This window comes from Sorex araneus, chromosome 1 (assembly GCF_027595985.1).
Source record: "Sorex araneus isolate mSorAra2 chromosome 1, mSorAra2.pri, whole genome shotgun sequence".
Taxonomy (NCBI): Eukaryota; Metazoa; Chordata; class Mammalia; order Eulipotyphla; family Soricidae; genus Sorex; species Sorex araneus.
In genome coordinates this window covers 3034622-3059187 of record NC_073302.1, presented here as the reverse complement: position 1 = coordinate 3059187, position 24566 = coordinate 3034622, and the positions used below count along the sequence as shown (strand labels likewise).

The 24566-nt window shown below is 54.9% G+C and overlaps 1 protein-coding gene across 2 annotated transcripts in view; it reads left to right on the top strand.

The window, feature by feature from the left end:
• Window positions 1-24566, top strand: part of ABL1 (ABL proto-oncogene 1, non-receptor tyrosine kinase) — a 95841-nt gene that overhangs the window by 28032 nt on the left and 43243 nt on the right. The window contains exon 1 of one of the 2 annotated variants that reach the window (XM_055132741.1): window positions 7766-7844. The exons of the other annotated variant lie outside the window; for it this stretch is intronic. Coding sequence (XP_054988716.1) covers window positions 7775-7844 — 70 coding nt within the window. The 5' untranslated portion in view covers window positions 7766-7774. Of the gene's footprint in view, window positions 1-7765; window positions 7845-24566 lie in introns of those variants that run through there. 2 annotated transcript variants of the gene reach the window in all.

The window sequence follows — 24566 nt, the reverse complement described above, 5'->3', positions numbered from 1 at the left end:
GCTTTGAGCCCGTGGAGGAAAGTTGAGAAAGAGGCCAGTCATTTTATGGGCTGAGTTCCAGGCAGCGGTCACACTGTTGGGAACATTTGTTCTTTCTGGAGCACTGTGACACACTCATATCTGATGCTGTGCTTTAAGTATCCCACATTTCTCAAGAAAGAAGCTTGTATCCTTTCTTTTTTTTGTTTTTTGGTCTTTTTAAGTCACACCTAGAGATGCTTAGGGATTACTCCTGGCTCTGTACTCAGGAATTACTCCTGGCAGTGCTCAGGAACATATGGGATGCCGGGGATTGAATCTGGGTCAGCCGTGTGCAAGGCAATGCCCTACCCGCTGTACTATCGCTTCAGCCAAGAAGCTTGTGGTGTTTTTTTTTGGGGGGGGGCGGTCATACCCAGCGATGTACAGGGGTTCCTCCTGGCAGTGCTCAGAGTACCATATGGGATGCTGGGAATTGAACCCGGGTCAGCCAAGTGCAAGGCAAATGCCCTTATCTACTGTACTATAGTTCCAGCCCCAGAAGCTTGTGTTCTTAACAGAAAGAAAAAAAAAACTATAAAGAAAGCACGTAGTATTTCTTAAAGAATTAGCACTATTGGGAAGGGTGTTTGCTGTGCATGTGGCCAACCTGGGTTTGATCCCCGTCACTCCATTTGGTCTCCTGAGCACCTCCAGGAGTGATCCCTGAGAAAAGAACCAGGAGTGAGGCCTGAGCACTATTGGGTATGATACCCAAACAGAACAGAAGTGGGGTGGGGGGGGAGGTAAAATGGAAAGTCCTTCCCGGTGGTTCCTGGAGGGGGAGCAGTTCCACTGCGTCCACCCTGGGTCCCGGGAGCACTCTGCTCTCACCTTGGAAAGCGGAATGGGTGCCATGGGGACCTGCACTGGCGTCATTTTCATCACCGTGTTCGGGTTGCCTCCTGACTCAGTGCTCTCCTCTGCCGCCTTCAGACAGGGCTCACAGGCATTGTGTTGGTCAGGGGCTCCCGACCTAGGTGGCCTGTTGCCCCCTCCTTGGGAAAAATGCCCCACCAGCACCCCAGGAAATCCACCGCCTTCAGGTGAACCAATAGAAAATGCCCCCCCCCCGGTTTCACCCAGAGTTACCGCCACCCCCACCCCCTGCCGCACTGCTCCAGCACCTGCAGGGGAAACACCCGGGAGATCCGAAACAGCCCCAGCCCAACAGATGCTGAAACCCCGGACATGTGGTTCCCTCCGGGTACTGTGTGTTTCACGCGGAGAACCTGCGGTGAGCGGGAAAGGCCTGCTTCTGGGGGTGCAGGCAGAGACGCGGGAGGGCCAGGGAGGGGTCAGGAGAGCATCCAGACGCAGAAGCAGGTCCAGGGGCAGGAACCCTGAGTACGCAGACGTGACCAGGTGTTACTGCTGAAGGGAGAAAGGGGGCAGCAGGCTGTAGTGATAACACAGCAGGTAGGGCGTTTGCCTTGCATGCGGCCGACCTGGGTTCCATCCCTGGCATCCCATATGGTCCCCCAGGCCCGCCAGGAGTGATTCCTGGGTGCAGAGCCAGGAGTAACCCCTGAGCATCACTGGGTGTGAACCAAAACAGCTAAAATTTTTTAGAAAAGGGATGGAAGGAGGCGGTCTGGGCAGAGTTCCACCTGATGGGCCTTGAAGGAAGCGGACTGGTTGGAGACTCGATTCCGATCCAGCTGTTTGCCCAGGGGTCTGATTGTTGGTGGGTCCAGGTGGGGGTGTGGGAGCAATGTGATTTTTTTTGTTATTCTTTGGGGTGATTTGGCATCACGTTCCAACAGTTTAGTGAGGTTGTGTTTGCTGGCATGATGCTGCTTGGTTAGCTATGCTGAGAATTCACCTGTAAACGTTCAGTCCTCAGGCCCAGACTGGGGCAGGTATCTCTTTAATGAGTCGTTGAACCTGCAAGAAAGGAGGGAAGTCCTCAGTAGCCCCCAGATAAAAGAGGAGCTAGAGCACCCATTTTAGCAAACGAGAAGGAAAGGCTGGGGGATGTGTCTGCTGGTATCAGGGCCACAGGCTCCTGAGCCCCAGAGCCTCGAGTCGCCGCATACCTGACGCACAGGAGGGTTTGCAGGGAGCTACCGAGTCCAGTGGCTCTGGTAGAATCTAGGCCTGTATTTCCGGAACCATTCCTGTGATTCTGGTGACAACAGCAGGAACCCTCCCAAAACGCTGCTGCTGAAAGACCCTTTGCAGTCTTCCTGGCTCATTCCCTTTCGTCCCGTCACTGCTGAGCTGGTCTCCCTGCTTATCAGTTAGTTTCCAGTCATCACAAATCCAGGAAATGAAGCCATGCATGCATGCATACATACATACATACATACATACACACACACACACACACACACACACACACATACATCTCTTGGCCGATCATTATTCTGAGATTTGTGCATGTTGTGTATGTGCCTGCAGTTTAGACTTCGTTATTGGTCAGTATGCTTCTGTTGTCCAGATAGACCATAAGTGATTTTTCGTCTGAGCATTTGGTTATTCCCACACGGGGTTGTTACCGACAGCTGCAGGGACACTTGTGAGCAACCCAAGAACCGACAGGGTCTTTCCTTTCCTGGGGAACCCACTTGGTGGGCTCCCTGGCAGAGGTCTGTGACACTTGGGTTTTCCGGGTTTGAGACATCAGAGATAGTCTTGGGCTCCTGGTAGACAGCAGGCTGAAACTGAGTTCATCATGTAAAGCTGGGCAAAACGGAGAATGGGAAAAAATAACAAGCCTGTTACCAGAGTTAGCACAGAATGTGGTCGGAATGGCCTGCGCTTTGAGATCTCTGTCTCTTGGGGAACTGGAGAGATAGCACAGTGGGTAGGGCACTTGCCTTGTGCACACCGATCTGGGTTCGATCCTCAGCATGCCCCAAGCCCAGCAGGACTGATTCCTGAGTGCAGAGTTAGGAGTAACCTCTGAGTACTTCTGGGTGTGGCCCCAAACCAAAAACAAACCAAAAATTTCCCTTGGATTGTTTTTTTTAAAATATTTTTTTATTGAGGTACTGTAATTTGCAAAGTTATTCATAGCAACCAACTTTACAATCAGCCATGATCAAATTCCATGTGTACAGTTTTCCCGACCTCAGACCTCAACCCCATCATGCCAGTATCAGAGATCACTTCCGCCTGGGCTCTGGGACCATGTTTGGTGCCAGCGGCTGAACCCGGATCAGTGCATTGCAAGGCCATAACTGCTGTCCTGTCACTCTGGCTCCTCCCTTGGATAATTTATCTTTGTTTGAATTTATCTGATAGATGTGGCTGGAGGATTCCAGATGAAAAGTTACCTTGCAGAGCTTCTGGGTTGGTGGAGTCTTCAGACACCTGACAGAAATCAGTACACAGTCTCTTTGCCCAAGCCCCTCCCTGTGCGTACCTGGGTATTCTGTCTGTCTATACCAGAGTGGTCCCCATAGAGCTTCTCAGACATGCGCTCATCCAAATCCTCGAGCCGGCGAGAGACAAGGACTCAGGCCCCGACTCTGTCCCCGGCATCATATATGGTGCCTTGCACAGTGCCAGGCGTCTCTCCGGAGCACAGAGACCAGTATAGCTTGTGAGCACTGCTGGTTGTGCTCCCCCCAAAACAAAACAAAACTGAAAATACAAGGAAATAACCACATACAGCAGTTACAAGAGGCAGCAGCAGTGTAGAGTAGGACGTTAGGTATTACAGGACCAGGTTCAGGATGAAGGAGGATCAGGAAATGGGGAAACCAGCTTGGCATCTCTACCGAGTGAAGAGCCGTAGTGGCTCTGGAGAAGTTCAGCCAGCTGAGAGCTGTGCATGCATGCACCCTGGGTTTGAGGCCTGGCACTGCATGGTCCCCCAAGCACTGTAGGGAGTGACCCCCAAATACAGAGCAGGGAGGAGCCCCAGCTCTGCCTGGTATGGTCCCCAAACGAGGCACACATAAAAATACCTGAAACCCAACACCTACTTTTTTTTTTTTTTTTCAGTTTTTGGGTCACACCTAGCAGTGCTCAGGGGTTCCTCCTGGCTCTGCAATCAGGAGCCACTCCTGGCGGGGCTCAGGGAACCATATGGAATACCTCGGATCAAACAAGTTGGCCACATGCAAGGCAAACTCCCTAACCACTGTACTATCTGTCCAGCCCCTCAAAACCCAACATGTTAATGTTAAGTAACAAGTCAGATGCTGCTGAAGAGCCATTTATCACAGATCAGTAGCATAGAAAGGTAGATGAAAGCTATGGGATACCTAGAAGGACGGAATGGCTAGGTCTGAGGGTTAAAAGTAGGTAAAGGGATTTTCTTGATAACCTTTCTGTATCAGTATTGCAAACCACAATGCCCAAAAGGAAGTGGGGGGGAGGAGAGAGAGGAGGGGGAGAGAAAGAGGGGAGGGGGAGAAGGAGAGAGGGAGGAAAGGGGAGAGAAGGAGAGAGAGGGAGAGGGAGGGAAGGGGGAGAGAGAGAGGGAGGGAGGGAAGGAGAGAGAAAGAGAGGGGGGAGGAAGAGAGGGAAGGGGAGAGAGAGGGAGAGAGGGAAGGGGAGAGAGAGAGGGAGGGAGAGAGGGAAGGGGAGAGAGGGAGGGAGAGAGGGAAGGAGAGAGAGAGGGAGGGAGAGAGGGAAGGAGAGAGAGAGGGAGGGAGAGAGGGAAGGAGAGAGAGAGGGAGGGAAGGAGAGAGGGAGCGAGAGCGCTACAGAAGCGGGCAGGGGGTGGGGAGTGGGTGACGGGAGGGAACCTGGACACTAGTGGTGGGAAGTGGGCGCTGTGGAGGGGCGGGTGCTGGGACCCTGTGTGACTATATCCAATCACAAACAGCTTTGTAAGAGTCTGTCTCACAGTGATTCAATCAAAAAGTTTTACTTATTTATTTATTTTTGGTTTTTGGGTCACACCCGGCGATGCACAGGGGTTACTCCTGGCTCTGCACTCAGGAATTATCCCTGGCGGTGCTCAGGGGACCATATGGGATGCTGGGATTAGAACCCGGGTCGGCCGAGTGCAAGGCAAACGCCCTACCCGCTGTGCTATTGCTCCAGCCCCCTCAATCAAAAAGTTTTAAATAAATAAATTAATTAAATAAAATAGAGGCCTCCCGGCTTGAGAGAGCTCCGTGGGATAAGCTTAGCCTCACAGAGCAAAAAGGCAGAAAGATCTTCCGAGGGAAATGGGTTGTTTCCTGGGCCGAGGGCGGCTGCGGGGGGCTTCTGTCCAGCAGCAGCAGAGTCCGGGCTTGCTGGAACCGCATCTTGGGAGTGCCGAGACTCCTGCCAAGCTAGGCCCTTCTGCTTGTTCTTAATGCTGGAATCCAGCAACAAGGGATCTGGGGTGTTTGCTCTCTCAGATAAACAAATCCAGGCTTCTCCCCCCCCCCAGATTAAAATAAATTAGAAGTATAAAATACTTTTTCTTTTATTTTCAGATTTTGGACCACAACCATTGGTGCTTAGGATTTACTCCCAGCTCTGTGCTCAGGGGCCCGTGGGTGCAGGGGGTTAAGCCCAGGCCCGCACTGAGCAGGACCTGTAGCCTATAGAACAAATGTAATTTCCCCCATGAGAGTCAGTAGCCCCCAAGGAGGAACGTGTGTGGGGTTCGAGGGGCCTGGCGTGCGCTCGGCCCAGGGTCTGGGGGTGGGGGCTGTGGTGTGGAGGCCATGCTGGGCAGAGGGGCGGGGCTGTGTGTGCCTGCTGGCTCTGGCTTGTACCAACTCCAGGAGATCTCCTGGGCTATCTTTAGCTTTCTATTAATTCTTTATTTGGGCCGTTATATTCTTAACTACTACAGCTCCTTCCTATTCACACACTTTTTTTTTTTTTTTTGGTTTTTGGGTCACACCCGGCGATGCACAGGAGCCACTCCTGGCTCTTCACTCAGGAATTACCCCTGGCGGTGCTCAGGGACCATATGGGATGCTGGGATTAGAACCCGGGTCGGCTGCGTGCAAGGCAAACGCCCTACCCGCTGTGCTATCGCTCCAGCCCCTCACACACTTTTTTATAGCCCCAAATTCTTGTTTTCCAGTCAGTGGTCTTTATGAGACTGAGGATGGGAATTAAAGAAGAGTTATGGTTTTGGTGTTTCGGTTGCTGGCGGAGCTCATGCATGGTGGCGGGGACCCCCCTTCTCCGCCCCCTACTTGGGGCTGGGTTACTCATGGCCATGGACTCGCTCCTTCGTACGAGACGAGGGCTCATGCTTTCACTCTCTTTGCTGACCAGGACCTGTAGCCTATAGAACAAATGTAATTTCCTCCAGGGAACAAAGACTTTAAGGGGCTGGAGAGATACTCCAGTGGGCCAGGCAGCCCGCAGCTGACCTGGCTTCAGCTGCCCGCCCCTAGGGTCCCCCAAGCCCGCCAGGAGTGATACCTGAACAGAGCCAGGAATAAGCTCTGAGTACCAGCAGGTATGACCCCAAAGCAGCACCCCCACCCCCATCCCCCCCCCAAAAGTTTCCATTTGTAGTAAATAGGGAAGAAAAAACGTGTAGGTAATGGAGAGAGATGAATGAGACTTTGTGACATTACAGAAAAAGATCTGAGAATTGCTTTCACATTGCTTGTCGCCCGGGTGACCAGAGAAGAGCCCTCAGCCTGGGGAGCCCCAGGTGAGAGAGAGAGAGAATCAGTGGCTGGGCAGGGACTGGGGTGCAGGCTGTGAAGTTTGTTGAGCCGGGTCTGACGGTTGTCATGGCAACAGAGGCCAGCAGCCGGGGGTGGCAGCCTTGTGGGGAAGCAGCCGCACATTTCAGGAGTTGTTTACTAGAAAAATTCCAGCCTTTACCTCTTTGCTGCTCCCCGCCATTTCTGTCTTCGACTGGGGCCGGTGGGTTCCTGGGGCAGCCCCGGTCCTCTGCTCCCCTGAAGTCTGGAAGGTCTCGGGCCATTCCTAGATGCCCAGAGCAAGTCAGGACGGGACCTCCCACTGCGCGGCCCTTTAACCTCGGGGCTGGGCGCCTCTAAATAAAAGTCTAGAAAGAAGGGGGCAGGGGACATGTGGGTGAAGGGCGAGGGTGCCCGCTCTCGGCCTGATGGTTGCTGGTCCTGTGGAGGGTGGGGGTTGCTGGGTGCTGCCGGCGAGGCCTTGCGCTGCGCTGGTCACTTGGCGTCGGTTCTTTCCCGTCATGGAGCCATAGCACCAGGGTGGGGCGCTTGCCTCGGGTCAGTCCCTGTGGGCACCCAGCATCCTTCCTGCAGGCCCCGAGAGCCCTCGGGACACTAGACTGACAGGCTGCCCCCCAGGGCCTTGATGAGTTGCTCTGTGTCGGCTCCGCGGAGCCCGGCCTGAACCCAGGCCACTGTTCTTCTCTCAGGCCAGCCGGGCAGGTGCGCCCATTGCCAGGGGCCTCTTCTCTGGGGGCCTTGAGGAGGGCAGATGGGCATTAAGAGGGTTGCCTGATGGGGTGCCTGTGAGGGCCGGAAGAAATGCGGAGTTCTAGGGCACTCTCCGGTGCTGTTGTTTGGGTTTGGTTTGGGTACCACACCTGGCAGTGCCTACCCACTGTGCATCACTCTGGCCCCTCCATTGCTTCTGCAAGTGGGTGGGAGGGCGCGGAGGATGAGAGCAGCTTTCGCCTCCACAGGGGGAGTTTCTTTAGAGTGAACGAGAGTGGGGAGAGGCTGCTCAATCCTGGCCCCACCAGGAGCGATCCCTCAGGGCAGAGCCAGGTACGCGAGCCCTGAGCATCGCCAGGTGTGGCCCCAAAACTAAAAACGACAAAAGGGAGAGAAAGCTGAGCCGAGGGAGTTCGGATGCGTGGAGAAATCCGGAGAGCTCGGGGCATTTCCACATGTGCATGGACCAGGGACCCCGGGCCCGACCTCAGAGCCCAGCGTGCAGGCGAGTCCCCAGCGGAAGAGGTAAGTGGGGGGGTCTGAAGGCCGCCCCTCCACCTGGGGCCACAGTGGGGATGGCTGCGGCCAGCCCTCCATGGGTGGTGGCCTTGGACACACGTGGAGCAGTTTCTCCCCTTTATTTCTCTACTAAATTTACTCAATGGGGTTGGGGGATAGTACCACAGGTAGGGTGTTTGTCTTGCATGCGGCAGACCCAGGTTCGATCCCCAGCATCCCATATGGTCCCCTGAGCACCTCCAGGAATAATTCCTAAGAGTGCAGAGCCAAGAGTAACCCCTGTGCATTGCGGGATGTGACGCCAAAAAAAAAAAAATTTTACTCAAATAGGACCCAGAGTGGACTGGAGCGATGGCTCAGGGAGTAGGGCGTTTGCCTTGCACACGGCTAAGCCGGGTTCGATTCCTCCGCCCCTCTCGGAGAAACCGGCAAGCTACCGAGAGTATCTTGCCCACAAGGCAGAGCCTGGCAAGCTCCCCGTGGTGTATTCGATATGCCAAAAACAGTAACAACAAGTCTTACTGGTTGCCCACTTGAGCAAATTGATGAGCAACGGGAGGACAGTGACAGTGACAGGACCCAGAGTAGTGCGTCATTGGCAGGCACAGCCCTCAAGCATGGTGTCCGTCACCGTGCTAGAGCCCCGACGCCCACGCTGCGCGGCCAGCTGCTCTGGCGCTTCTCAGGCTGCCACTCTGGTTTGCCTGAGCACTCTCGACCTCTGGCTGCAGCGACATGCTTTGGACTTTCCAGTGGAGAACAGCCTGTGCGTTTCACTTTACCCCGCCGGTCAGATTTCCGTCTATAGTTTCAGCCCGAATCTGGCCCGGGCGTCTTTTCCTAGGAGCGCAGATAACATCTTTGCTGTGACAGTCATCGAGGGGGTCATCCAGATTCCTACTTGAAACTCTTTCCTACCAGCTCGTTCCCCAGCTGAGGAGCAAGTGTGGGTGTCTGAGGCCATACTGTTTGGGCTTACTTTGAGATTGGGAAATTCCCCGTGGAATGTTCCCCTCAGCCTCTCAGCCTGCGTTGCTCCCCCAGCTCCAGGCTCCTCAGTAGTGAGGCTTTGGGGGAAGAAAGGAAGGGGGTGGGGAAGGGGAAGGTGGCGGCATGGATGGGTGCAGGGACTTTTGAGCATGTCAGTGTATGCGTGTGTGCGTGCGTGCATGTGTGTAGCATCTGCGTGCGCATGTGTGCGAGCGTGTGTGGGAAGTCTGAGTTCATCCTTCCCGAGATCACAGAGCAGGCTGACGTTTTCCCCTTTGTTGTTTTTTCAGATTCAGGCACCGTGACTTCTAGAGTTGCTCAGAGTTGAGTTTCAGGTTTTCCCACCCGGGTCCCCCCGCCGCTCGTGTCGGCCCCTTCCGCATAGGTCCGTCTACCCTCCCGCCCGCGGACAGACACATTTTTAAGTCCGGGTCTCAAGCTTTCAGTTCTGTGGGTTCTGTGGTTCCAGTGCATTGTTAAGTCTTGCCTCTTCCCCCCATGTGTCTGTGCCCCCTCCCGCCCTCCCCCCCTGCTTCCTCGCCCCCTCTCCTCCGGGTGGACGCAGGCTGCCTGCCCCGGCTGGATGCTCCTTGTGTGGAAGCACATGGGCTGGGCCCAGGGCCTTCCTGTGGCTGCCCGAGGGCCACCCGCCAGTTGCTGGGCCATCTGTCCCCCTCACTGTGCCCCGCCAAGGCCGCTCTCTCACCTGCTCCTTGGGCCCCGGGCTCAGGGTCTGCAGGGAGCCCGGAGCCTCCCGGCAGGCGCAGTGTTTCTCTCTCCCCACCATGCGGAGAGGGGAGAGTGCCCTTGCCACCCCCGCTTGTTCTTACCTGACAGTTGTTGTTTTTAACCGTTATACAAGTATTCAAGCCTGTTGTTGAAAATCCCAGGCACAGAAGGACCCATCCACTCCTCATGCACGCTTGTGGCTCTAACGCACCTCCACCTGCACCACTGCTCTGCTCACACCCGGGCGCCTTGCCGGGTCCCGAGCCCTCTTCCCGCTTCTCGGACCCGAGCTAGTCAGAGCTCAGGGTTTCCTGGTTGTCCACAAAGTTCCTCCTGGAGGTGAAGCTGAAAGTGACCGCCCAGGACGGGGCAGCAGCTCTGTGCTTCTTTGGGCCTTCGGAGAGCTGATCGCTCAGTGTGTGCGTGTGTGTGTATGTGTGTGTCTGTATGCGCGCACCTGTGTGTCTGTGTGTGTGCGTGTGTGCGCGTGTGTGTGGTTGGCCTGCAGTGATCCCCCACTTTAGGGAGCAGAGAAGCCCAGCGGCGGGAGGCCCAGGTCTCCCTCAGTCTCACCCCTGGGTGCCCAGCTCTCCCTCTCTGTGCCTGCTGCCAGTCCCCCAGCCCTCGTCTCTGACCTCTGTCCACACTGCAGCCCAACTTTGTGACTCAGGCTCTGGCTTCTGGAAGCTGACGGCTCGGCCGCTGGTCCAGCCTTGGGCTTTGCGAGTGACCGTGTTGAAGGGGCGGCCACAGCTCCAGCGCGAGGCTGCTCTCCTTCCTGCCGTGCGGCCGTGGTTTCCAGCAGCCTGGTGTGCAGGGACCCCAGAACATTCCGCAGCCCGAAACCACCCAGCACGCCCTCCTGTGGGCTAGCCCCATGCTTCCCAGCGCTGGGTGACCACCTAAATAGTCTAAAAGCGGTTTCCAAACCCATCTGGGAAATGGTCAGCAGCCAAGTCCGCTTGTGTGTCTCTCTCTCCCCTTTGGGAAAGACGAGACTGGCCACTTTCCTCGCTCCGTGCTGCCGTGAGCTGCTCCAGCCTTTTCTCCAAGACTGTGGCTTCCCTGGAGTTCAAGCTTTACAGAGACACTTGTGACCACTGCCCGTTTCTCCCCAGAGCGAGCCCCAGGCCTGTTGCCGCCCACTGCGCCTCTTGGCCAATGGACATCTCCAGTGCGCCTTGAGGGAGGGTCTTTTGTTTTTCTTTTTGGGTCACACCCGGCGATGCACAGGGGTTATTCCTGGCTCTGCACTCAGAAATCACCCCTGGCGGTGCTCAGGGAACCATATGGGATGCTGTGAATTGAACCCGTGTTGACCGCATGCAAGGCAAACGCCCTACTCGCTGTGTTATTGCTCCAGCCCCCTTGAGGGAGGGTCTTAACATGGTCCCGAAATGTCTTCCTGTAGAACTGTTTTTCAGTTTCCAGAGAAAAGCTGGAGGGGACAGATAGGGACTGAGTTCACTCCGGGGAGGACCCAGCGGGCGAATAACTGATGCCAGAGACACAGGAAGGAGCAGGAGAGCTGGTCCCTAGGGGGACGCTGGCCCTGGGCAGCTGGGGGCGGGGGAGGGCCAAGAAGGGCCCACTGTGGCTGTGTAGAGGGAAGCGGTCACTCCGGATGGGACTGGGCGCTGACAGGCGGTGATGTGTCAGTTCTGTAAACCTCAGCGCCTAGAGGGGAGAAAGGAAAAGGAAAAAGTGCCTGTCCCAGAGGCAGGCTAGGGCGGGAGGGAAACAGACACTGGCAAAAGGGCTGATGTTGGAACATTGTGCATCTGAAAATTACAAACAACTTTGGAGCACTGATTCGGTTTTTTAAAAAATCAAGAGAGGGGCTGGAGCAATAGCACAGCGGGGAGGGCGTTTGCTTTGCACACTGCCAACCCGGGTTCGAATCCCAGCATCCCGTATGCCCCCCCCCCCCCCCAGCACAGCCAGGAGTAATTCCTGAGTGCAGAGCCAGGAGTAACCCCTGTGCATCGCCGGGTGTGACCCAAAAAGAAAAAAATTAACAGACTGTGTCATTCAAGAGAAAAAACTAACAACTCGGCACTGCCCAGGGAGAGAGGAAAGGCCAGCTGCCCAGCGTAGGTGATGCTGGCAGCGCCCCGCGCCCCAGGCACACCTCTTAGGTGCTTCTTCGATTGAGTCTTAACAGTCTCTGGGGATTTTGTAGAAACTACCCCTTGCTGTTGTGCTCCTTTCCTTTCCTCTGACGCTGAGTTGGCCGCACAAATGGTGAACCCCGTCTGCCCTTCCAGTGCCCGCAGGCCAGGGTCTCTGGGGGTGTCCGGCTTCCTGGAACAGCACAGCTTTCGTTTCTCCGCTCTCCTTTCGCGTCTCCTTCCTTTCCAGTTCCCATCAGAGCCTGCTGCCCCGCCCGTGCTTCTTCCTTCCAGGCTTCGCTTGGAGCCCTGTCCCCAGCGAGTGGGCCCCGGGGTCAGCTAGGGCCAGGGGGAGGGGGCGAGCTTTGGGCTCAGGAGTGAGCCCTGGCGGTGTTCGCGGACTCCCTGTGGGGGCCGGGCAAGTGCTGTGCCCCTGCGCTGTGTCCCCTGCCCCGGATACGGCTTCCGAGGTGGCAGTGCCACGTTGGAGAGGGTGCAAGAGGACTTAAGACGTGCGAGAAATGCTGCGTAGGGCATTTTAAGGGAGAGTCTGAGAAATGCTTTGGCTTCTGTTTCTGCCTTTACGCCAGCAGCATCGGTCAGGTGACACCATCGCTTTTGCTTCATCTGTTCTTGTCCCAACTCATTCAGCTGATGGGTAGGGCCTGGATCCAGTGAGTGACTTTCAGGAACTGTGATCGTGACACCGGGAAGTGGCAGGGCCCCGAGCTTAGACTCCTTCTTGGCATGTTTCTGATCGGATGCTCCCGTGCCACCTGGGCCTGGCACATAGAAAGGTTGAGCAAAGCTTGCTGAAAAGGGGTGCTTTATTTATTTATTTCTCACGTTTTCTGCCTTGAACTTGAGGCAGGCCAGAGTCACATGCTTTTAAATCATTATAGTCCAGGTAATATGATTCACTTCTGTTTAGTTGCACACCTGCCCCCAAATGCCCGTGACACCCTGCCTCCATCCTTCCATCACGTCTGGGCCTGGCTTCCTAGCCCCAGGCCCTTCCCCCAACTCTTCATTGGCTGACAGTTCATGGTCACCATGCGGGTGCATAGTGGTAACTCGCTTCACACCCCCGTTCCCTCACCCTCCGCTGTGCCTCCGTCCTCTCCCGCACCTGTTTCTCTCAGGTCAGTGGGAATGACGCTGTGTCAGCTGTGGGAATCGGAGGGCCTTTGCTTAGTGTAGTGAAGTATCCTGTCGGTGTGGACAGTTTCCGCCCACATTTCCCCGTGCTTTTATTCTGCCCCCGTCCCCCAAACTCCTCCATTTACAAAGCATCTTTCTCCCATTCTTCCTCGTAAGTATGCGGGAGTTCTAACCAGGGCCTCAGTTAGATTCTAAACTGGTTACATTCAAACGAGCCGAGATTCCCAGTCCTTTAGAACCCTTAGGACCTTGTGGGAGCCACTCAGCAGTGCTTGGGGGGGATCCTGTGCACTGTTGAGGTTCACACCAGGGGCCCCTGCTTACAAAGGAAGTGCCTTAGCCCCATACTCTCTCTCTCTCTCTCTGGGTCTCTCTCGTGGATTTAGGCACATCAAACGCAAGGTTTGAATCTACCCTTGGATTTTTTTTTTTTCTTTTTGGGTCACACCCAGCAAAGCACAGGGGTCACTCCTGGCTCTACACTCAGGAATTACTCCGGGCGGTGCTGGGGGACCATATGGGATGCTGGAAATCGAACCCGGGTCAGCCGCGTGCAAGGCAAACACCCTACCCGCTGTGCTATCACTCCAGCCCCCTACCCTTGGATTTTTTAACCTGTGAAACTTAAAATTCACAGACTGTCATTCGTATGAGATTCTGCCTTATGAGCTAACTGATTTATTTTGTTCAGTTAGTGAGCTTGGGAAGAATTTTTTTTTTTTTTAAGGCCAAGTTGAAGATACCTTAGACAATAAAAATATGTGTATTTCCTGGCTATTCTATCTCTTGAAGGCCAGATTTCATCAAAACAAATGATTCACTGTTTTTTCTTCCCTCATCATCCCCTAATTGGTTTCCAAAATAAAATGATTAATGACTGCATTTCTCCACTGCATTGTTTGGATTACAGTCCCCACTGACTGTCGGGCCATGCGTTGGGAAACACTTTCCAAACGGGTGTTCCTGGCTTACTGGGTCACAGGCCACACGGCTTCCCCAGCTGCGCCGCTGGCCGCAGGGATGTCTCCAAAGGAGTGAGTGCACACTTGTGGGACTTTCAGAATCTTTTCTCTCTCATTTTTTGTTGGGGGGGTGTGTCATGTCCAGCAAGGCTCAGGGGTAACTCCTGGCACTGTACCCAGGGATCACTCCTAGAGAGAGGGGCTCAGAGGACCATATGAGATGCTGGGAATCGAACCCGGGTCAGCCACATGCAAGGCAGCAGCCCTCCCCACTGTACTCTCTCTGTCCACCTCGCACGTGTGTTTAGAAGAGGGGAAGTCAGGGACTTAGAGCAGCAAGTGCTCAAGATTCGAGCCCCATTTTCCCAGAGATCGCTCTTCGTTTCCAGAGGGCGAGCAGCATGTTTAGTGCTCCCGGGCACGTAGTGGTTCTTGAGGTGTTTTCCCATCAGTTTGTGTGGGTCCCTGCTGTCTCAGAGTTGAGCCCCAGGCAGCAGACTGCAGGCCCCTCCGCCCCTCGACAGCAGCTCCCTTTGGGGGTCGCAGCCCTGGTTTGGTGAGCGGCAGGAGCGGCAGGCCAGGCACATCCAGGGGACCCCCTTGGTGCTGTCCCCCAGCGGACTGGCTTCAGGTATTTCATCCAGCGCAGCAGGAAGGAGTCATGACCCCCGATAGGACAAGGTGGGTGGCTCTGGGGCTCCCCTGCCGATGGCATTGACCCCTCGTGCAGCTGGTTTCACTTAATGCATTTTGTTTAAACAAACCCTGTTCCTGGAAATGGTTTCAGAAGAGTCTGTCCTTGTAGCTGTTCCTTAGCTCTTATTTTTAAAACGTTTCCCGATAATATCGTAAGTGCCTAAGCACAGAGGCTTAGAAAATTCCCCTGGAAGTTACTGCACTCACGAGTAGCGTTGTGTTTGGGTCGGCTGTGTCCATGGCCACATTCAGTGGCTTAAAATGGGATTCGCTGCTTCTTTTTTTTTTTTTTTTTTTTTTTTTAACAAAGCCGACCAAAGTGTGTTGTTTAAGGACATTCCTCTTGACAGGATTCGAGGTCCAGAAATTGAAACTGCCCAGATAGATTGAATATTTCTCACTTACTTTGAAAACATGATCTTCCCCCACCCTGGTTTTTGAGCCATGGACTGGAGCGATAGCACATCGGGTAGGGCATTTGCCTTGCACGTGGCTAACCTGGATTCAATTTTTTCACCCCTCTCGGAGAGCCTGGCAAGCTACTGAGAATATCCCCATCACATGGCAGAGCCTGGCATGCTACCCATGGTGTATTTGATATGCCAAAAACAGTAACAAGAAGTCTCACAATGGAGACATTACTGGTGCCCACTCGAACAAATCGATGAACAATGGGACGACAGTGCTACAGTGCTAATTGGAGGTGCTCAGGGCTCTGTGCTTATGTGTGAGTCCTGGCGATGCTGGGGGGCCAGGTGTGGGTGTAGGGGTTGGGGTGTCATAGCCACATGCAAGGCAAGAAGTGTCTTGCCTCCTGTTCATCTCTGCCCTCTCATGAAACCTGGTGGTGCTCAGGAGTTACTCCTGACTCTGCACCCAGGAATCACTCCTGGCGGGCTGGGGGCCATATGGGGTGCCGGGGATGGAACTCAGGTCGGCCACATGCAAGGCAACTTCCCACTGTACTATAGCTCCAGCCTCCCGTCCCTTTCCTCCCTTCAGTAGTAACACTTGGTCACGTCTGCGTGTTCAGGGGTCCTGCCCCTGGACCTGTGCCTGTGTCTAGATGCTCTCCTGACCCCTCCCTGTTGGCCCTCCCACATTTCTGCCTGTGCCCCCAGAACAGGCCTACCCTGGACTATCTCTTTGACCCTCTCATGAAGAATTCTTTTCTTTTTTTTAATTTTTAAATGTTTGATTTATTTTTTAATTTAATCACAGTGAGATACAAAGAAGAAGAATTTTTTTTTCTTTTTTTTTTCTTTTTTGGGTCACACCCAACGGTGCTCAGGGGTTACTCCTGGCTTTGCACTCAGGAATCACTCCTGGCAGTGCTTGGGGGACCATATGGGATGCCGGGGATCGAACCCGGGTCGGCCACGTGCAAGGCAAACGCCCTACCCGCTGTGCTATCGCTCCAGCCCCAGAAGAAGAATTCTTAATAAAATTAGCAGCCTGCAGCTGGAGTGATAGTGCACCAGGAAGGGGGTTTGTCTTGTGTGGTCTGACCTGGGTTTGTGCCTCGGCATCCCATATGGTCCCCCAAGCCCACCAGGAGTGATCCCTGAGCCCAGAGTCAGGCCCTGAGCACTGCCGGGCATGGCCCAGAGTCCAAAATAAATAAGATAGGCCTGGTACTTCAGGAACCAGCACAGTATTTCCAGGAGGAATCTCGATTTCTGTTGTAGATCTACAATAGAATATTATAGAACATTACTACTGCAGTACTAAAAATCACACTCAAAAAAGACTGACTAGGGCCCGAGAGACAGTACAGAGGTTAAGGCACTTGCCTTGCATGAGACCCACCTGGTTTGATCCTTAGGAACCACTTAGGGACCCTTGAGTGCTGCCTGAAGGGACCCCTGAGCAGAGAGCAGTAAGCCCAAAGCACAGCTGGGCATAGCCCCCAAACAAAGACTGACTGGAAATGTGAAATATTTGTTGTCTCAGGCCAGCAAGAGTACAGGGGGTAAGGCACTGGCCTTGCACACAGCCTGCCCGGGTTGATCCCGGACACTACACGGAAGCCCTGGAGCCAGGGATTCCTCCTCGCCACAGAGCCAAGAGTGGCACCTGAGCACTGCTGGATGTGGCCCAAGAAATAAACACCAGAAACAAAGATACTAGTAGACTGTGGTTTTCCTAACAAAATTTGTAGTGTTTTATTTAACATTTGTAACGGGAGAAACTTTCAGAATAGACACTCATCAAACAGATGGAACTCATTAAGCACATTTTATATAAGCTTTCATATTCCTATAGAGTGTGTGTGTGTGTGTGTGTGTGTGTGTGTGTGTGTGTGTGTGTGTTGGCCACACCCGACAGTGCTCGGGGCTTCTCTTGGCTCTGCTGAGTGATCACTCCTGGCATGCTCGGGGTGATACCTGGATTGAACCTAGGTTGGCCACATTCGAGGCAAGTGCCGTCTCTCCAGCTTGGCCAGCTGAGCCGGAAGTCCAGTGCGAGGACCCGAGCATGCAGTGTGACTGGGGAGTCAGGCTTACCCGAATACTCGAACCCGCTCAGGCGTGCTTAGCACCCCCACGCCCCCGCCACCCTGCCATCTCCCAGCCTGATAACTAAGAATCTTTAAGCAAATCAGGAGCGACCAGCAAGAGGTCGGGGAGAGGGCTCAGGGGATTGGGCACAGAGCTGGCCTGCACTGGGTCCTGGGTCCAGTCCTTGCCACCTCACAGTGCCCTGCCACGCCGGGTGTGCTCTGTAGCCCGGCACCTTTGTGGAGGCTCTCTTGCCAATAGAACACTGGTTCAACTTGTTTGTTTGTTTAATTGAATCACCATGAGATACACAGTTGCAAAGCTGTTCATGATTTGGTTTCAGTCTTAGAATGTTCCAACGCCCATCCCTTCACCAGTGTACATTTACAACTACCAGTGTCCCCAGCTTGCCACCCGCTCCAGCCTGCCTCTATGGCAGGCACTTTTCTTCTCTCACCACCCCCTTCTCTCTCTCTCTCTCTGGTTTGCAATACTGACTGAAAGGCCATGATGTATATTCCTTTCCCTCCTTTCAGTACTCAGTACTTGTCTAGAGTGATCGTTCCGTTCCAGCTCTGATTAGAATACTGTTTCTTGAGATTGGAGCGATAGCACAGTGGGGAGGGCGTTTGCCTTGCATGCGGCCAACCAGGGTTCGATTCCCAGCATCCCATAGGGTCCCCCAAGTACCACCAGGAATGATTCCCGAGTGCAGAGCCAGCAGTAACCCCTGTGCATCACCGGGTGTGACCCAAAAAGCAAAAAAAAAAAAAAAAAAGAGAGAGAATACTGTTTCTTTAGAAAAAGGGAAAAGGAATGGCCAGAGCTTTCTTGCTGAGAATAGTGAAATCCAGGGCAGGCTGTGAGCCCCGGGGCGCTTCCCTCCAGGCTGTTTTTACTTCTGGAGAATCCCGCGGGGTGCAGGAAGGCTGCTGCACAGGACAGCGGGGAGACAGGAGCAGTCCTCACCCCCATGTGCAGAGTCCCCTAGGGCCCTCTTCTCATCTGTCAGCCTGCTGGCCTGCGAGTTCATGTCCGAGCCAGCTTACGGTGCTCAGAGAGGACGCTCCTGGAACCCATCCTGGTGTGGTGTGGTGTGTGCAGTGACACACAGTGACACGGTCGCCCTCTCCTGGGCCACAGGTGGTTGGTGCTGTGCCTCCAGCACTGTCGTCCTGAGCCTTGGGGCAGCCCCTTCCGAGAGCCAGGCCATTCACTGACAGCACGGGTCTAGACTTGAAATGGCTTCCTGAACCGCCTTGATAGAAACGGGGGTCCAGGAGCAGCTGTAAAGCTGTGGGCTTGGGTGCTGCGAGGCCACTAAGAGCAGCCCCCCCCCACACGCAGGGCTGCAGAGTGGACAGCATCCAAGTCCTGGGGCGGGGGGGCGGTGGAGAGGGAACTAAGAAGCTAGCAGCTTGGGGTGTAGGAAAGAGCACAACAGGGGTGCGTGGTTGAGAGCGTCTCGCTCTAAAGTGACCCATGTCCACAGCCTGCACAGTCTTCAGTACTTCAGGGTTTGTGTTTTTGTTTTGGGGCCGCACCCAGCAATGCTCAGGGGTTCCTCCTGGCTCCGCACTCAGCGATCACTCCTGGTGGGGCTCGGGGACCATCTGGGGTGCCGGGGATTGAACCCGGGTCGGCCACATGCGAGGCAAACGCCCTCCCCGCTGTGCTGTCTCGCTGGCCCCAGAGGTCTTCCTCTTCTTTGCAGGGATGCACATTGGGGCCCGGGAAGAGGCTCAAAGGCGGTGGGGGGCTTGCCGGCCCTGCACAAGGCCCAGGTTTGAGCCCCGGCACTGCGAGACCTCGTGAGCACCCCCAGCCAGGTGTGACAAGAACAGGGAGTGACAGTATGGTCTCTCCCAGCACGGCTGGGGCGACCCCCAAATAAAAACCCAAGGAGGAATGAGAGAAGCAGCTCCCTTCCCACTGGCCTGGAGTCCCTTCGGCGTGCTGTCGCTTCGTCTAGAGACCGTCTGCCTCCCTGTGGCGCCGAGATGCGGAGGGAGGACATGCGCGGCGTCAGAGCATGTGGCGGGTGTAAAGCGAGGTCAGCCGGGAAGTCGGTCCGTGAAGCCGCGAGCACCTGCTGCCGCCCTGGGGTGCCCCTGCCAGCAAGGGTCATTCCCCGTGGCTCCGGGGCAGGACCCCGCTGGAGAGGCGGCCACGGCCTGTTTCTTTGCCGGGTGTTTGTTTGGGGATGCCTCCCCGTGCTCCAGGTGCTGGGACCGGACTGGAGTGAGTCACCCGTGGGGCCAGCGCCGTAGCCCCCATGCGGTCCCTCCCTGTGGCCCCCCAGGCCCTCTTTATTCCATCCCTTTATGGATATTTGTGTGTCTGTTTTTTGATGATGATGAATAAAAGTCACTGTAAGCTGTGCAGATCCTAGTGGAAAGATAAGTTTTTACTTCTCTTGGGTAAGTAAGAAATCATACTTTTTCTTTTTTTGAGTAAAAAAAGTGGAAGATCTTTTTCTTTCTTTCTTGTTTTTGAATGCTCAGGGGCTATTCCTGGTTCTGTGCCTGGTATCAGGGGTCCCCATCCAGTGCTGGGATTCGAACCAGGATCAGCGGGATGTGGAGCAAGCCCCTAACCCCTGTACTGTCTTCCAGCGTGGGCAGATGGCTAAGAACAGAATTGCTAAGTCTGCGTACCTCGTCAGGTACCACCTGTTTTACAAAGTGAATTGACGGCCTCGTTCTGTGGGCCCCCACCCAGTGGTGTTTTGGCTTCTGGCTCCATGCTGGGGTCACTCCCGTGGGGCCATGTGATGTTAGGGCTTGAAGCAGCCCTGGCATGTGAGGCAGCCCCCTAGTCCCCAGGTAACTTTCATACTGTCACTCCCTGTTCTTGTCACGCCTGGCCCTTCCTCCAGTCTGCATTGGCCTCTCTTCCTTACCAGGTGGCTTTGGAAGACCGGCAGCTTCACATTTTGCCTAAGTCCAACTTTCTAGTTATTCCTTCGTGACTCTGGTCCCATCTGGAAGGTCACTAGGATTTTCTTCCTAGTCTCATGCCTTTTCCGTCGAGCGTCCCAGCCTGTCTCTCAGTCAGCCTTCAGTGTGTGTTGGAAGCAAGTACCCAGCCCGGAGGCTTGCTCACGCTCTGGCGCTTTGTTCAGAAGCCATCCTCTCTCCACTGAATCGCCTTTGCACCTTTGCGGATCAATCCAGCGCACACTTGTCTGCTTTTAATTGGCTTCAAGTTCTGAAAGGAGAAAGGTTCAAAGAAGAATCTTCCCGCTTCTTGGCACTGCCGCCTGCTGCACGGGGCCCCTTCCTGACCCCTCTCGGCTGAGCGGCCTCTCTGGGCCCCTGGCCTCTGCTCACGTATCTTCCCACCGTCCTCGCCTTGGGAGTGCGTGCCTTCGGTTCTGTGCCCCTCCTCCGCCTTCACCTCTCTGCTGAGACTGTCTCGAGGATGGGGTGTTCCTTGCTTTCTGTCATTGTTAAAAGAAACGATGTGTTTGCCAAATGAATGACCCATCTCGGATCTCTGATGATGAATAACCCTTTAAAATTTTTGTTATTTTTTTTTGTTATTTCTGGGCCACACCCAGAGATGCTCAAGGGTTACTCCTGGCTCTGCACTGAGGCAGTGCTCTGCACTCTGGCAGTGCTCAGGGAACCATATGGGATGCTGTGGGGACCAAACAGCCGTGTGCATGGCAAGTACCTTACCCACCATAGCATCTTCCTGACCCCCATCTTCTCAGCACTTTGCAAGCAGTTCCTAATTATTATTTGTTGGGGAGGGGTGTCTGGGGCTGTACCCGACTTACTCCTGGCTCTGCAGTCAGGGATTAACTTCCAGTGGGGCTCCAGGCACTGTATGGGATTCTGGGGGTGGGGCCCGTGCAAGGTAAACGCCCTCCCCACTGTACTATTGCTCCAGCCCCTGGAAGCAGTTCTTCCCTGTGTGGATACTGTCCAACAGCAGATCCTTTGGTTTTATCCTGCCACACCCACAGTGCTAAGGGCTTGCTCCCTGTTCAGTGCTCTGGGAACCATGTAGTGCTGGGGGATGGATTCTTGGGCTCTCAGCATGTGCCCCACAGCCCTTTGAGTTGTCCCCCATCTCAACCATTCTTTCCAACATTTTGATCTCAGCTAGTCCACTGTGACTCCCTGGCCTAAGAGAATGAACTGTGTGGGCCGAAGGCGCTGGTGGAGTCATGGTGTGAAATGGGCACTTGGTGGCCTCAGATGGCACCGTTGCCCGGGAGCACATCCAGGAGGGGGATGGTCACGTCTCAGCCTCATCTCCACCCCTGGGAAGGCAGCGTGTCTCGGAAGCCCCTAAAGCAGGTGGCCTGTGTCTAGCAGCACCCACAGTCTGGCCTTCCTGGGTCCCTGCAAGGAGAGGGGCAGTGGGTGGGTCGCGCTTCTAGCTGTTTGTTGCTGCCCCACACCCCCTCCCCGCCCCCCCCCCCCACACACCGTGTTTGACAGCTAGCTAGGAGAAGCAGACGGCAGCCAAGACAGCGGCTTTCTTCCTTGTTATCAGCAGGGAAGAATTAAGAAGGAGTTGCAGACTAGGAGGTCATTTGCGCACTGTGCGCCGTGAGCTGTGTTCAGGAGCAGGCCAGTGTTTGCCTGCGTCGGTGGTGTGCAGTTGGTGGTCCTTCCGCTTCGACCCTGCCCCTCACCTGTCAGGGGCCTGGCAGGAGCTAGAGCCAGAGGGCGGCAGGGACTTGCTTTGCATGTGGCTGGCCTGGGTTTGGTCCCCAGAACTTCATAGGGTCCCCTGAGCCCTCCAGGAGTGATCCCTAAGCGCAGAGCCAGGAGTCACCCTGAGCACCGCCACGTGTGACCCCAAAACCAAACCAAGAAAGGAGTCTGGACAGATGGCTCGGAGGGCTGAGGACCTTCAGAGCCCCAGTTCGGTCCCTGGCCCTGCGTTTCCCACGCACCGGCTGGGAGTAGCCCCTGGTCACTGCTGGGCATCATCCCAACCCCAGAAAGAAGAAAGAAAGGGAAAAAAAGACCTCTGGTGCCCTTTTGCTGTCGGGTCTACCTTCTGCCCGGCAACCACTCATCTCCTTTCTGTCTGGATAGCTTTGCCATTTCTGCACGTTTCACAGATGAAATCATACGATCTGTGGGCTTCTGCGAACAGTGTCTTTCGCTTTACAGCGTGTGTTTTTCTTTGTTTTTGTTTGGTTCCTTTTTATTCCTGGCGATGATCCCATTCTTAGGACGTACATTTGATTTCTGTTTCCCGATCGATGGACGTTGGGATTGCTTCCGGTACTGGGCCCCGGTCATGAACGTCACAGGGAGCATTCGCGTACAGGCTGTGGCTGTGGGTTCTGAGAATTGATGGACCTCGTGTTTAGCTTTGCTGGGGGAGGTTGAGCACCCAGCCGTGCAGGGGTCAGACGCGGCCTCACTCACGCAAGCAGGGCAGCCTGCCTCCAGGTCACAACCCCAGGCCTTCCGTGTGTTTAACTTTGAGAAGTTTGCCCAGTGGGGCTGGAGTGAGCGTGCAGGGCTGAAGGTGCTTGCCTTGCACACGGCGGCCCGTTTCGCTCACGACCTGCTAAGAGGCCCCTGAGCACCTCTGAATGTGGCCCGGCACCCAGAAAGGAAGAAGAGGCAAGAAAGAAGACGGGGGCTGGGGCTGGAGTACTCCAGGGAGGGGGCTTGCCCTGCGCGAGCTGGGCAAGTCCGTGTGGTCTGTATCCCTAGCCCTGCCAGGGTAGGTCCTGAGCACCGCTGGGTGTGGCCCCCGGACGAGAACAAATTGCCAAGTAACTCTCATTTTCCTTTTGCTGTGATTTGTTCGGGGGCGCCACACCTGGGGTGCGCAAGACCTACTCCAGCTTGGTGCTCAGGGAACCGTGGGAAACTGGTGACTGAACCGGGCCTGTGGCACGGGAAGCCTGTGCACCGGCCCTCTGAGCTGCCCCCTGGTCCCCAGATGATTATCTAAAGTGGGAGTGTCCCCCTTTCTCCCTCTCCCCACAACACGTGGTTTGCTCCGTCTTTCTGGTCATTCCAATTAGAGGGGTATCTAATTGGGTTCTGGTTTCTGTGCCTCGTGGCCAAGTGTCTTTTCATGTACGTTGTAGTTTGTTTTTGAGCCATACCCAGTGGTGCTCAGGGATCACTCCTGGTGGGGTTTGGAGGACCGTGTGGGACGCCAGGAGTCAAACCCAGTCAGCTGTGTGCAAGACAAGCGGCCTACCCGCTGTCCTGTTCTCTCCAGCCTCCAAATTTATTTATTCATTTGTTTTTGGTTTTGGGGGTCACATGTATTCTGTTCAGGGGCTACTTCTGTTTTTTTTGTTTGTTTGTTTTTGTTTTGCTTTTTTGGGTCACACCCAGCAATGCTCAGGGGTTACTCCTGGCTTTGCACTCAGGAATTGCTCCTGGCAGTGCTCAGGGGACCATATGGGATGCTGGGAATCGAACCCGGGTCGGCCGCGTGCAAGGCAAACGCCCTACCCACTGTGCTATCGCTCCGGCCCCTCAGGGGCTACTTCTGACTCTGAACTCAGGGATAAATCCTGACAGTGTTTGGGGACCCTGTGGGGTACCAAGGATCATCCTGGGATCGGCTGCATGCAAGGCAAGTGCCCTAACCGCTGTACTACCTCTCCAGCCCCTCATGTGCTTTGTAGCCATTTTGCAGTTCGTCTCTGTGGCCCTGCCAGTTCACATCTTTCACCCATTGTTTATTTGGTTTGTGTGCTATCTCCTTATCCACTCTTTAAGTCCAGTGTATTCTTTTTTTTTTTTTTTTTTTTGCTTTTTGGGTCACACCCGGCAATGCACAGGGGTCATTCCTGGCTCATGCACTCAGGAATTAGCCCTGGCAGTGCTCAGGGGACCATATGGGATGCTGGGATTCGAACCCGGGTCGGTCGCGTGCAAGGCAAACGCCCTACCCGCTGTGCTATCATTCCAGCCCTAAGTCCAGTGTATTCTTTACATAAGCTGTCAGGTATGTGCTGGGACTTGTGGGGTGCAGACCGTCACACATACATAGCACCCACTGTACTGACTCCGCCCCCACCCAGTGAACACTTTACTTTTCATTTTTATCACTGTATCACTGTCATCCTGTTGTTTATCAGTTTACTCACAGGCGCCAGTAACGTCTCCATTCGCCCCAGTCGTGAGATTTTAGCAGCCTCTCCTTACTCGTTTTCCCCAACATTTGGAGGCTCTTTCCAGGGTCAGGGGAATGAGGCCTATTATTGTTACTGTATCTGGCGTATTGAATACGCCACAGGGAGCTTGCCAGGCTCTTCCATGTGGGCGGGATACTCTGGGTAGCTTGCCGGGCTCTCCGAGAGGCGTCTATGTATATTTCCCCTTACGATGGTGTGTCATGTGGCCACAGAGCGGCAGCGCGGTCCAGGAATATGTTCGCTCATGCGTGAGGCTCAGCCCGAGCCTGTGGAGAGCGGCCTGGAGTGTGGCGGCGGTGGGGTAGTGGAGGTCGGCTGCCAGGGCTGGGTCCCGTGGGGCGGGGAGGGCTCTCACCCGCCCTCTGGGCCACCCCTGGTGCCGAGTCCGGTGGCATGGTTACGGGGGCCTCATTTCATGCTTCCTTCCGGGAGAAGCA